General features: G+C 45.6%; 2 protein-coding genes across 2 annotated transcripts; both read right to left on the reverse strand.

Annotated features, from left to right (window-relative positions):
- Positions 1–5,373: 5,373 nt before the first annotated feature.
- On the reverse strand, positions 5,374–10,845 carry LOC127294594 (uncharacterized). The gene is made up of 6 exons (XM_051324445.1): positions 10,801–10,845; positions 10,180–10,495; positions 10,017–10,107; positions 9,639–9,719; positions 8,388–9,463; positions 5,374–7,760 (listed from the first exon to the last, which is right to left on the reverse strand). Exons 2-6 carry the CDS (start codon positions 10,384–10,386, stop codon positions 5,739–5,741), a joined length of 3,477 nt encoding a protein of 1,158 aa, XP_051180405.1. The 5' UTR covers positions 10,387–10,495; positions 10,801–10,845; the 3' UTR covers positions 5,374–5,738.
- Positions 10,846–11,483: 638 nt separating this feature from the next.
- LOC139839206 (uncharacterized) lies at positions 11,484–13,259 on the reverse strand. Its single transcript, XM_071829257.1, has 3 exons — positions 13,197–13,259; positions 12,563–13,125; positions 11,484–11,522 (listed from the first exon to the last, which is right to left on the reverse strand). The coding sequence occupies exons 2-3, from the start codon at positions 13,121–13,123 to the stop codon at positions 11,484–11,486; spliced, it is 600 nt and encodes a 199-aa protein (XP_071685358.1). The 5' UTR covers positions 13,124–13,125; positions 13,197–13,259.
- Between the last annotated feature and the right edge of the window lie 1,460 nt (positions 13,260–14,719).

The raw sequence follows: 14,719 nt of genomic DNA on the forward strand, positions 1-14,719 counted from the left end.
CCTCCCTTTAGTATATGAATTAAGATCACACTATAACACCGTGCTACAGGACTACCCCTCTAGAGCTTCTATCAAGTGAGGAGATCGAGAACAACTGCAACCAGTTCGGCTACGTGCGCGCGAGATCGGCCCCGTCGGCATGTCATCCCCCGATCTGGCCACCGTTTGGCACCGCTAGCACTCCTACGACGCCGATGGACACTACGTGCGGCTCTTCCAGCCTCTCTAGACCCTGCAAGCTGCGGACGCTTGATGGATTTTTTTTAGCTATAAAAGTTTTTAATAATAGTTGCTGAAACATGGCTAATATCATTTAGTAGTATACACCAGGTTCTTATTTGGAGTCGAGCTACTGATTTTTTTTCTCATCTAGCTAAATCTTTGTCATCCTGAAATAAACATTGAACTCGAAGGTAATGCAGCGTTTGCAACAAGATTACTTGTCGTGAGTAATAGTAGTACTCAACATTGTTGCCTCCAAGTTACGCTTACGGGGCTGATTTTGTAAAACAAAGTGAATATCTATACCTAATAATAAAGGAGCTAAGGTTTCTGCCAAAAAGTTTCGTCAACGCTTTTTTTTGACCGTTTTGCCCTCCCACCAAACTGCATAATACACAGAATTGCCACCGTACCGTTTCGTTTCATATTTTCCTTTTCCTTCCTCCTCTAGCCGAGAGAGAAGCAGAGAATAGCTCTGCCGCGCCGGCGCCGATGCGTGCACCTCCCGCCGTCGGCCAACCTCTGGCTAGGCCCCCTCCGCGAGCAACACCTCTGCGCAGCACACACGAGAAGGTACACGCGAGCAGGGTAGATCTGCGCGGCAGCGCTCAGAATGGCAGGCAGTAGCGAACCTTGCCGTCAAATAGTCTAGACATGGTCTACTACGAGCACCTGCGCGGGGTGAGGCGGCGTTGTCAATGGAGGACGTGCTCTCCACGGCTGGCAGCCGAGTTCGCAGTCGCAAGAGTGTGCGCGAGCAGGTTAGAGTCCAGCAGCACCGCTCAGAACGGCAGGCTGCGGCCGACGCTCGGCAGGGAGCAGGGGAGAGAGAGATGAGTAAGAGAAGAGAGAGGAGAGAGGAGGGGGAGCTCGGCCGCTCCGCCAGAGCCGAGCAAGGAGACGCGCTAGGGAAGATGAAAGGAAGAGGTGCGGGCTCGCGGGAGAGAACAGAGGCGGCGGGGCTACTCGCATCGAGCGACCTGGCGTTGTCAATGGAGGAGTTGCTCTTCGCGGCAGGGGCTCATGGGAGAGAGAGGATAGAGAGCGACCTGGTCCAATCTGAGTTGCTTGCAGCGCGAGCCGGCCCAGACGTGCGTACAGGCCTGTGCTGCTGTGCACCAACATCAATCGAACTAGGCCGCTTCGACCATCGCATCGCTCGTGGAATCAAGAACTGGTACGACTCGTCTTTAGTCCCACCCTGCTCCCTTATGTCCAGAACTACCGATTTATATACGCTTCCGAACTGGCTACAGCATCAGCAAGCCGATCCCTGAATCAACAAGCAGCTTCAGCGCTGTTTGAGTTGGAGCCTAATTAAACCTCTATGCAAGCTGATTGGGTGCAAGATTAAAGGGAAGGAGGGATTGTGGGAGTTGGCCCATATGATGCAAGATTAAAGGAGTGGAATTATGTGCTACGCACATGGAAAACACTCTGCAAAAACGTATGATAGTTTGCTGGGGCGGAGTTAAACCTCTATGCATGCTGATTGGGTGCAATATTAAAGGAAAGGAGGGATTGTGGGAGTTGGCCCATATGATGCAAGATTAAATGAGTGGAATTATGTGCTACGCACATGGAAAACACTCTGCAAAAACGTATGATAGTTTGTTGGGGCGGAGCGGCGCCGCCTTGCGCGACGGCAACGACGGTAGCCGGGGGGGCGGAGTGCAAAAAGACCAGAGGGAGTTGCGGTGGGGTTAGGGTTTCAGTCGGGGTGGGCCTAGCTTGGTTTCCGCTGGGCTGGTTTCATCCAGGTTGTCTCTCCCCTTTTTTTATAAAACATTTTCTTTATTATTTTTCCTATTTTTGTTTTAAAGCCATTTTTAAATATTTTTATATATCATAATAAGAAGAAAAAATATGTTTTCATTTTAGATAATAAGAGGGAGCTAATTTTAGCAATAAAATAGAGTTTTAGGAATGGGACAAAATATGCATGATGCCATGATGACAGATAGAAAGAAAAACAAGCAACGAAAAATATGGATGATGCCATGATGACAGATAGAAAGAAAAACAAGCAACGAAAAATATGGATGATGCCATGATGACGGAAAATAAAGAAAAACAAGCAACGAAACTAATATGGCCGTTACAATCGACATCACTTACAAGGAATGATTATACTCATGGTACTGCGACATTACAAATAAATTAAGCATGCAAGTTAATTACTGCACTTCTTTGTCATACGTACATTTTAATTAAACAAATCAGAATCTTATTATTTTGATTATATGTGGCTATTTCCTTTATATCAATGTGAATTATGTTTATATGTGGGATAAAATACTGAAATGTTATTTAATTTGTAATGAACAAGACACCTGAATAGACAAAATTAGTGGAAAATTAAATTTCTCAAAGTTCATCACATTTAAGATATTGCTAATACCATTTTATTTCAGTTCCGATTCACTTCAAAGGCATGACCTACAGATTTAATTGACTTTGGGGTAAATTTTGGATAGTGCTGACAAAAAGTTTTTTCTCTCCCGGTGCAACGCACGGGCATGATTTCCTAGTCTATGCGTAATAATAAAGGAGCTAAGGTTTCTGCCAAAAAGTTTCGTCAACGCTTTTTTTTGGACTGTTTTGCCCTCCCACCAAATCGCATAATAGAACGTAATGCCATCTTACCGGTTGGTTCCTTTTTTCTCTCTCCCCAAACGACAGCCTCCGCCGCCGTCCCAATCCTCTGCTCACGACCAGAGTCCCCTATCCCCCTCCGTCCAAATTCATCCAAATAAGATCATACATCGTGCATATCCATAAATACGAGGCCTAGCAGGGGTGTTTGTACGTGTTCTATGTAGGGTTTTGATTCCGGGTTTCCGCTGCATGGACTCCACCAGGCTCGTGGTCCCGATGAGCCGCGGAGGAGGGACGGAGAAGCGGGGACGCCGTCGGGCTCGCGGCCCGATGAGCCGTGCTGGAAGCGACGGCGGTCCCGATCATGTTGATCCCTTCGGTTCGTCTCAAAGCTGACGTGAAGACTCTGCCCTTCTCGACAATGCTGACAGAAAGACGAGTATCTCCGAGTATCCCCGTTCGCGACGGGTTCCTGTGCTAGATCGATCGGTCTCACAACAGATCTTCTCAGACTTGACGGCATAGAGCTCGAAGCTACGGTACGTGCCCTCGCCCGCTGACCCGGTGATCGCCAACGGCCAACCACAACAGACGGATGCTGTGATGCCTCCGAAGATGCATAGCTGGAATAAGCAAGTTGATGGATTTTCATGAGGATGCTAGCTTGCAAGTTGCAACAACGTACAAATCTAGCTATTACTTACTACACAAATGGGCTCGATGCCGACCTCCCCGCGGTACTGAGTCACGGAACCTTCGTCGCGTTGACGACTGCGTTGCCGGCTAGACGGCAGCCCGCGGACGGTACGAGCCTAGGACTCTGATGGATCAGGTGACCTCGGACTTCTTACCATCCGCGCATGGGAACTAGCAGTTCTTTGTTCCAAGTTACTTCGAGGTATATAATTATGTATATATTTGAATCAAGAAGATTTACTCTAACGACTACTTAGATACTATGTCACGGGATGTCTGTCCACTACCCTCATAACTGAAGATATGCATACATGTGAATGGGATGTGTATGAATGAAGCTAGAGACTTGCTGTGAGGAGATCATATTGTGTGACGCCAAGTGCTTCAAGATATGCATATATGTGAATGAGATTTATGTGCATAGATTAACCTAGGGAGTTGCTGTGAGGGAGATCATGCTGTAGGACGCCAAGTGGTTGAATCACATGAACGATGGTACTGGTAGATTTCAGTGCAGGTATGTACAAGTACTGTCCTTTTCTTTTCACATATTTAACCTAGGCATCGTATAAGAGAGCAAATATGTATTTCTGCTTTCAAGATTGCATTGAGGAGATTATGGTTCTAATGGAGAAACGGTTTGAACACTTCCCAGTTCGTAATACTATATTCTACTTGTAGAATTTACTTTTGGCCAGAACAAAGAAATACTGTAGCATTGTTCTTCGACACTTTAAATTTGGTGATCGTCCTAAAGCATCTAAATTTTCTCTTGGTACGTGAGTAGCAAAATTGATGAAAAATTGATCATCGAGAAAATATATATTTTTGCAGGTATGTACAAGTATTGTCCTTTTCTTTTCACATATTTAACCTAGGCATCACATAAGAGAGCAAATATGTATTTCTGCTTTCAAGATTGCTTTGAGGAGACTATGAGTTCTAATGGAGAATCGGTATGAACACTTCCCAGTTCGTAATACTATATTCTACATGTAGAATTTACTTTTGGCCAGAACAAAGAAATACTATAGCATTGTTCTTGGGAGCATATGCTCCCTATATTTTGAAATGCATCTTACACATATTTTAAATTTTCAAAAAAATTGAAACAAAAAATTCGCACGTACATCTTCACGTGATACGCGCTCATAAAGTTGTTTTATAAAAAATGAACTTATCATGTGACGTGTGTAAAAAAGACAAAATTCAGTGCTAAAAACAATGCTTCTCACAGGATAAGTTTTCTCTTTTTTACATAGGCCACAAAAAATATTATTTTTTCGTGAAACTTGACGCATACACATATATTATGGAGATGTACATGTAGAATTTTTTGTCAAAATTTTTCCACACTTCGAAATATGTTTTGTTGGTAGAGGGAGCATACGCACCCAGGAGCCGAATTGAATTTCCGTGTTCTTGGACACTTTAAATTTGGTGATCAGCCTAAGCATCTAAATTTTCTCTTGGTACGCGAGTAGCAAAATTGATGAAAAATTGATCATCGAGCAAATATATATTTTGGCTTACAAATTTTCCCCCAAAGTCCAAATATGTGCGTGCCACTTAGCTTTAAAAAAAGTGTTGTAAGGCCATCATAAAATTCAGGTCATGACATCAAATTAAAAAGCATACTGTGTACAACAATATACTCACATAGTAGTTATGTTGTACCGTGAAGAAAAAAGGTTGAAATGTTATTTTTTGTTTGTATTTATGTTTTATGTGAATTTAGACTTTGGGGCAAATTTTGGATCGTCTGATGTTTTTGATGAAAAGTTTATTTTTGCAACTCCCGGTGCAACGCACGGGCATGTGTACTAGTAAGTATATAAGAGAGGGAAACCATGAGAAGAACAAAAGCGATACACTTCGTTGCCTTCAACTCAGTGAAGTTGATTCGAAATACCGCTAACTGAACAAATCAATCAGCAAAGTTCTCTCTCGCGACACCCAAACAACGATTCGATGAGAATTCTACCACAGCAAGTAGAATATTCTTCGCAGATCTTACACTATATAAAGGTTACCCTAAGACCAGCAGGACGCCAGGACTAGCATCTCGCAAGTAAATGTATCACAATTCACATGCCCACGAAAAGAAAGAAACAGAGCTGAGAAGGTATCTAAGCTTCAGCAACACACAAGAACATTCATGGATAGAATACAGGACTGGATTGATGATGATTCTATGGAGCACAGATATCCAACAACAACCCTTAAATGTAGTATCTGCGCTGCATGTGCACTCCTGCACTTGGTGAGACCAACGGCCGATAATTGTCAGCACCACCGAGGTTCCACTGGATGTCAGGTGCAGCATGACGATATCTTACCGGCTCCACAAAGTGGTACTCAGAGTGTCTGCCTCTTCCCCTTTGACTGTCAACATCTGTGTCGCGGCCGCTCCCCTGGTACCAGCCATGGCCCCTACCGCCCTGTTGCTGGCCAAGGCGATGTGGTGCTGGGAAGGGCTGCTGATATTCCCACTCTTTTTCATTCCATATCATCAAGTTTTCATCTACGAAACTCATGCTTACATTGCCTTCTCCACCCTGCAGATCCACTCTACTATCTCCTTCAGCTATTTGGTGAGAATCATGAAACCATTCGGGAACGCCATTGTCTTGTGCATCGCTCGGAGGATGGAAGGTGTATTTAGGCATCCAGCGAAGCCTAGACGGAGCTGGTGATTCATGGAACAAGTGTCTCCTGCTTGCCCTCTCCTCGTAGCCAGAGCGACTCACCGCATTTCTTTGGCCCTCAACATGGTAGCGCCTTGGATTGCCAGTTGCACGATGCTTTACCCAAGTATTGTCAGGCCAGGGGACCATGTGAGTTTGTTTTGAATGCTCCACAGTACCATCATCGGTCTTGGACTCAAATTGCTCCGCTCCTTGCAGCCACTGATCAGAAGACTGCTGTACAACGTTTGCCACATTGAAGTAGTCAGCCGGTTCAGCAACATTTTGCACCCTTGAAGCCAGTCCATCACTATTTTGTTTCCAAGGACCACCAGGCCTCCCTTGATAATCCAAGGTAGTTTTCCTATCCAGCCAGTCGTTGAGCTCAGTTGTAACTTTGACTTCAGTACAACTAGCAGGTGCTTCTTTATCATGATACGTAGTCTCCAAATTGGAGTTTGCTCTATTACCATAAGATGTTTGGTTCTCTCCTGGTAATATTGGCACCCCATTCTGCTGTTGCAGCTCTTCATGTAAAGGCTCATGGGCATACCATCCTACTTCACTCTTTTTCGTTGTCGCCACATTCTCCAAAACCATACTGTGACTTTCAGATGGTTCTGTGGCAGCAGCAACAGCCATACCATTTGAACATCCTTCTGCGTGCAATTCTTTCTTGCCTGTCTGTTTAATCGTCTTGTACATGGCACTATCATTCGAAACTGAATCCTCAGCAAGCTGTAGACCATGCTGATTCTTTTCTGATTTCTTGACCTGCTTCAGCCTTGAGAGGCTAGTGGCGACATCCTCAATCATTATACTACCCACAATAAGACCTGTAACGGAGGTAACCTTGGTAGGAATTGTAGAACCATTGATCGCAGTTTTATGAACACTCGAGACTTTTGTAGAATTCTTCTGATTACCAAACACAAGTGTAGCTGCAGGCCTAATCGCTTCAGAATCCCTCCTGATGTTCTTGTTCCTGGTCAAGAGGTCCTCGTGAGATTTAGCTTCAGCACCCTTTGTGTCTGCAAGAGTCTTGCTATCGGTCATATTTCTCTCACGTGAATCAAAATGCCTTCGCCTATTCTCCATCCGTAGGTGCTCTGGAGTACTGTTATCATGTGAAAGTGGGGTACTTTCGTTGGCAATGTATTCTATCATGTTAACCTCTGTTTTCTTGGCTGAAGACATGACATTATAAATCCACGGACCTTTAATAACACCTGAAGTATTTGACGCTGGGCCGGAACCAATAGAAACTTCCGTTACCTTGACTCCATTTACTGGTTGAGGCACACTAAGACCATCAGCAGAGACAATATAATGTGTACCTGCTGTTGAACTAGTAGTCCCATCACCTTGTGTTTTCTGTTTGCAGTACATATTATCTGCATCTGGGGGTGCATCATTGGACTTGTGACTCTGTATTGACTGATATATCCTCAATTCTTCCAGTTTTGTAATAGCATTTGCTTTTTGTTGACTAATCCAGTTCTCTGCATCATGTAGTTGTTTGGCAGCCTGAGAAGACAAATCTCTCATTCTGGAATGCTGAATGCACCAAGAGAAACACTAGTTAAGTAACAAACATGGGAAACAACACTCTTAGTAACATTTTCGTAGTATTTGCTTCCCAATTTTCTGTGTTTGTCTGTGTGTGCGTGTGTGGCACTCTATTAACGGATTGCAGGTAACAGAAGCTGAATAACATTATAAGAAAAAGGAAAAGGATGTGTCTCAAGAAATTATGTGGAACTTAACAACTATAAATGGAACAAACACACTGTACATTAGCAAGGTGTAACAAAGATAAATGAATTTACCAGGTAAAAAGCAATACTGGAAGGAGTAACAAAAAAACCTCAAATAGCAAGTTTTGCAGAAGGAATCGGTTCTCGATTAAAAGTGGATAACCAGGAATTTTACGAAACCAATGCAACTTAATGGGATAAAGAAACACATGAACCGTTGTCAGGTAGATGCAGTAGAAGTGACATACATACTGAATAATTCATCTCGTACAAATCTCCCTGGATGCTCACTTGTCTACCCCTAACCCTAGTATGACCATCTCAATCAAAATTTACAGAAGTACAGAAGAAAAACATGTTTAGCCACGTTTTATCTTTCTATACATCTCATTACTCACGAGGTACAAAGGAGATAATAGCCACATACCTGGAATTCACAATCGAGCCAATTTGACACCTTATCAGCAGCTGTCACATGTGCCTGCTGCGAGGCGTTCCCAGAAAAAAGTTGGTCCTGTTGAGCATCTGCCGTAACAACTCCGTGTGAAGAGTCAACCATCGAGTACTCTTCCCATCCATGTCCATTAGAAGGTATGTCCTGAGCAGAACAGTCAAGCCCATATCCTGAGATATCACCTCTTCCATATGGATGGCAATTAGCAGATTTACCAGCTTTTCCTGGTTCACTATATTCAGTAACTTGTTCTTCTGACAAACCAACAACAACTACACCCTTAGCAGGCACATTTGATGGTTTAGTTGGCACAGAACTGCTGCTTTCAGAAACAGAATTAAGCTTGTCAAATGCAGGACCAACCTCACTGGTGACAGCACTGAAGGGAACATATTCTGCCGCGTGACCTGCCTCGACATTAATGCTTTTTGGGTGTTCAACCTTGGATTCCTTGGGTAGAGATGAATGTGTATTGGCCAAGTTAAGAGCACGAAGATTTCTAGCTTTGATGTTTAGACACTTTATTTTCTCTAAGAGGGCCAGATCCTTCTTGATGATAGGTTGCTTCTCAATCTCAAGTACATCTGCACAACCATTCTTGACCTTTAGAAGAACGTGGCAAGGTTGATTTGTGGCACAACAATCAGCGGGCATGTGAGGATGAGATGGATCCCAGTTGTCTGAAAAGTGCCCACCATGTCCAGTATGTTGCCTTGCTGCCGCCTTCTTGTTGAGTGTGGACTGACCAACATGAGCAAGCGATTCAGCAGGGAAGCCAATGGGGTCTGCATTCTTGTATGGACCATACTGTGCCTCTCCTCTGTGCAATATGCCATCTTCATCTGGAGGTTGATCAGGAGGAGGGTGCCAGTAATCCACCCACGGAGGAGGCATACATATATTAGGACCTTTTGGACCATGCAGTTGAGCCTGCTCAGCACCCCCTGTCAACTTTGCAGCAGGAATAGGATCACCACCTTTGAACATGTAGTTCATTCCTGAGATACTTTCATGCTCATAACTCCAAGACGAAATTACCTCACCAGTTCCTGTCAAACACGAATATCTTCGTTATTATGCCGTATAAGAAAGAAACACATCGCATCATATGGAAAGGAAATTACAGTTATTGAACACAGATTGCTATGAACCTATGACAGTCTTGTGAGATATGAAGTGTGAAAGAGTGGGATGGCTCATAGCATTCATGAAGCAAGTGTATACCAGTTATCGGGTTCTTTCCTTGCTCATCTTGTGTCGCCGCCATACCAGAACCAACAGTTGGCCACCTTCCTGAATTTTGTCCTGTAACTCATAAGACAATGAGTAAGCAGAAAAAAAATTGGAGACTAATTAACTGTATGGAACTGTTAAAGCTTTGAGCAAGAAAACATCAGTTTAACAGAACATGTAGACCTGTCCAAAAAGTAAAATACCAGCAGTGTATCTATTTTGTTCCAAATAACTTGTTGCCAAACAACAGTATGTGCTTAGATACGATACAGTATACCCTCCAAAAAAATAAAAGATACAATACAGTGTAAGTAACTGAAGTGCAAACAGACTTTTCTGCAAACCAAATGAAATGGCGCAGTTCTTTACCTTGTTGACTGTTTGACGCGGAATTTTTGGAGCCAAGTTCTGGGAAGTCATCCATACTTAGGCTGAAACCTTTCCCCCGTGATGTAGGTGCCTACATTGGCAAAATGAACTATTAGATATATCTCAGTTAGTTGCCAACTTGAGTTAGAGATGAGGTGCATACCCGTCTGCCAACGTTTCTGAATGGTGCTTTCAGAACATTGGTGTAAGAATCTGGAAAACCAGAAAGTTGCAAGCCCCCTGATCTCGTCTCTGTGCTTAGAGGACGACTTGCAGCAGTTGGCAAATGGTGTGATGGTAAGTCAAGGAAGTCACTTCCAATTGTCGATGATGACATCGAGCTTCCTCGGGAAGAAGGACGGCCATCCATGTGGCCAGGTGGGACAGGAGCTCCATCATTCTTGTGATCCAGGAGCCAAGGTGAACCCCATGCATTTGGTGATGGGAGCGCCGATTTGTTGCCCCATGCGGCAGTGCCCCTAAAATCCATGAAGAACTTCCATCAGACAGCAAGAAGAATGAAGCATCCTCTCAGCTCGCGCAAACAAAGCGGCTGGACAATATACAGAGGAATCCAAATGCACTGCGCTCAGTTCAGGCAACAGTTTCGCTGCCGAAGCAAAGCTACTGACTAATCTAAACCAAAACCTTTACAAACTTTAATATGTGATGCTTTTGGCATAATTTCCTTTCTGTACCTAATAAACCAGATAAGTCAATGTCAAAGACATGCGAGCATAATTCTCCCCCACTGTAAAATGATTTCAAAGGGAGAATATCTTACTTTGGAACAGTCTCCTCATTGCGGCTGTTTAGGCCATGACTGTCCAACCTGGGCAAACAAAGACTCGCCACATCAATTTCACGGCACACGAAAGAAGATACTCCCTGATAAACAGGTATTAGGCAGACGCAAGTGCCCCCAATCAGGAGTTTGACCCAGCAGATGCCAAAAAGCGCTAGGGTTAGAAATGCTACCTCTCGCCCGGAAAGCTGACGGGTTTAGGAGCCCTCGCGTAGTCGGGCTTCCTCGTCGGAGGAACCCCCGCCCATCTGCACATAGTAACACGATCATTGAACCCGTCAGGAATTAATTACCTCCAAAGATTTTCTTGGACCGGAAGAAGGAGATGAGGGGGAAGTAGTAGAACGCGGATGGGACGACGTACGGAGCGACGGACCCCTTGCCGTCCGCGGCGGCGGCGACGACCACCATCGTTTCCCCTTCCTCGCTCCGAAGGCGGGCCGGGGTAGTGGCGGGTGGCGGCGGGCTAGCACGCGCAGCGGAGGTGGAGGCCGCGCGGCGAGGAAACAGCGGGTTTGGCGGCGGCCGACTCGAAATGGAAGCGGAGTGGGGTTTGGAGGAGAAGGGTGAGGGTGACAGGTGTGACCCACTACTGCTCCAGCGGCGAAGAACCAAAGGAATATGGAAGATATACGTGATGGGCCGAAAGATACAAGGCCCAGCTACTCGCTCTCTCGTGCAGTCGTGGCTAGCAAAGCAATCTGGTGAAAAACAAATGTGTTAGAGCATCTCCAGTCGCGTCCCACAAAGCGTCCCCCAAACCGCGCCGGATTGAGCGTTTGGGGGACGTGTTTTGTTCGTGCCGCGTTTGGGGGACGTCGCTCCCCAGCCGCGTCCCCCAAACATTTAAAATAATTTTTTTAACACATAAACCATTTATATCAAATGTAGCATATGAAAAAAAATGTTTTCGAGGATTGTTTTCAAATTAAATTACAACAAACAATAAAACAAGTAATCAAATATAATAAAAAGGGCTAGATGATACATCAAGGTGCCACGGTATTTCCTTTGATCCTCCACAAATGCTCAACGAGATCAGCTTGAAGTTGCTCATGCACATTGCTGTCACGGATATCTGCGTGCATGGCGAGAAAATCAGCAAAATCTGCAGGCAACTCATGATCAACCTCCGCGAGAGGGCCTTGACACTCATAGGGACCAACATGTGACCTAACATGATTCTTGCGGTCATCCTCGATGATCATGTTGTGCATGATCACACAAGCCTGCATCACCTCCCACATTTGGTCGTGAGACCAGCTTAGAGCAGGGTACCGGACAATGGCAAATTGTGCTTGAAGCACACCAAATGCCCGCTCGACATCCTTCCTGCAAGCCTCCTGTCGTGTAGCAAAGTGAGAATTCTTCAGACCTGATGGATTCGAGATTGTTTTGACAAAAGTGGCCCATTTTGGATATATACCATCGGCTAGATAATAGCCTTTGGTATATTGGTGGCCATTGATCTCATAGTTGCATGGTGGAGCATGCCCTTCCACTAGTCTGCTGAACACCGGAGACCGCTGCAACACGTTGATGTCATTGTGTGATCCCGCCATGCCAAAGAAAGAATGCCAAATCCACAGGTCATAATCGCCACGACTTCAAGCACCACACTTTGCAATATCCATGACGCCCTTTGTATATACCTTGCCAAGCAAACGGGCAGTTCTTCCATGCCCGGTGCATGCAATCGATGCTTCCAAGCATTCCGGAAATCCTCGGCAGCATTTTGTGCCATGATCCTTGCAGTCTCTTCCTCAGTTGGCCCTCTCAAGTAGTATTTGCCAAACTTTCCCACCACAGCTCGGCAAAACTTGTACATGCACTCAATGGCAGTAGACTCACTCATGCGAAGGTAGTCGTCCTGTGTATCGGCAGGTGCTCCGTATGCAAGCATCCTCATGGCGGCGGTGCACTTCTGAATGGATGAGAACCCGAGAACGCCTACAGCGTCGACCTTGAGCTTGAAGTAGGGGTCGAACTCTCGAACGCCGTGGAGGATATTCATGAACAGGCCCTTGCTCATCCTGTACCGGCGCCGAAAATTGTCGGCATGTGTTGCCCCGTCGGCGAAGTAGTCGTTGTGCAGCATGGCATGCCCCTCCATCCTCTGCCGGGGCTTCGACTTCCTTCTTCCCGGCCTTGATCCTCCGCGGCGCGGCCTCTTCCTCTTCTCCGCCTCAGCGTCAAGCATGTCCTGGAGGGACGCGATGATCAGCAAATGCTCCCGCAGGTCGTCGTCGAACGCTTGCTCGTCCTCCAGCAGCAGGGCAACCATCTCATCGTCGCTGTCCATGGCTAAAGCAAAATCAATGGTTAAAATTGCGCCGAGGCAGACGACGCAACAAACAGCGACCAATCGCGCCTACCTGGCAAGTCGTCGAGCACCTTCTGTGCGCGGAGGTGGGGCGGATTTGACGGCGCGTTCTGGGAGGCGCACTACTAGGAAAAGGGCTAACTGTGGCGCACCATTTCCTCTTTCTGTGGCGCACGAGGCCGTCGCCACAGTTGCCACGCGACTAGTATTACAATTCTGTGGCGCAGCACTTGGTGCGCCACAGAAGTTTGGAATTCTGTGGCGCATGCGCACCAGTGCGCCACAGAATCTTTGAGAATTTTGTGGCGCACCTGCGAACATGCGCCACAGAATTTAGCTGCAGATTTTGTGGCGCATCTGCTTTCGTGCGCCACAGAATATTTATAAGTTTTTATGGCGCACTACCATTGCATGCGCCACAGAATGTTAATTTTTGGATTTTCGAATTTTTCCCATTTCTGCAGTATATACTGGTATTTGACAGGAAATACACAGGAAATACATAGCACAATCCAGAAATAACAGAAATACTCACAAATGAACAAATCTTCATCATTACATCATTTAGATCCAAATTATTACACAAGTACAAATGTGTTCATCGTCGCATACACATGCATCGTCACCGGCCACCTAGAATAAAGTAAAGTATAGTACAACCGCGGTGGCGGTGAGTAAGAGGGGGACCAAGAACTTCAGCCGGTTCTTCTTCTTCCCCACGTGTGCCCTCCACTGTGCTACCGCCTCCTCTCTAGTCGCGTATCCCTTGTAGCTGTTCCCGCTGAACTTGTGCACCTGTTCGAGACAGTCCTGCCACTCCTCATAGACACCTGGAACCCGACCCTTGTACACAACGTACGTCGGCATCTGTATTGACAAGGCATATTAGTATATCATATTAGTACATCACGCATATATATATATATGTTCATAAATATTAGAGCAAAGCATATAGTAAAGTTGAACACGTCAACAATAAGTTTGCGAGGCGCACACACAAGACGACGTCCATCAATATATACAAACTAACCGATGAAGATAGCTAGTACTTAGAGTTTATGATCCACACACACTAAGTCAAGGCTCGCAGGGCTCCGGGAACAACTTGTACAGATCTTTCGTATTCCACGTCCTCCTGTCACCCTGCGCTTTGAGGCGTTGTTCGATGTCCCTCTTGCATAACTCTCTACCCTGGTGTAAGAGCCCTCCCCCTGTGATGACGTCTTCAATGATGATATGTGATAACTTGACCTGGGTAGCATGGAAGTCTTCTCTGAGGTCATCATCATTGATCCGCGCCAACTTTTCGGACCATCCTCGGAGAGCAGATGGCAGCAACAAGTTCTGGCTATCCCGGACAAACCCTTTTAGGTGATGCATGACATAGAAGGCCTCCCAGTGCTGTTTTCAGGCTGCTTGACACGGGGGAACTCGAACACGTGCTTGAACTTGTGTTTACCATCATCCTGAAACATACCGCCTTTTCTTTGAAGGCGCCTCCCTTTTTGAAGTAGCCCTCGAGAGCATCATCTAGCACACCCCTTATTCTGCTGTAGTTCTTCTTTTTCGCACTTC

This window comes from Lolium perenne, chromosome 4 (assembly GCF_019359855.2).
Source record: "Lolium perenne isolate Kyuss_39 chromosome 4, Kyuss_2.0, whole genome shotgun sequence".
Taxonomy (NCBI): Eukaryota; Viridiplantae; Streptophyta; class Magnoliopsida; order Poales; family Poaceae; genus Lolium; species Lolium perenne.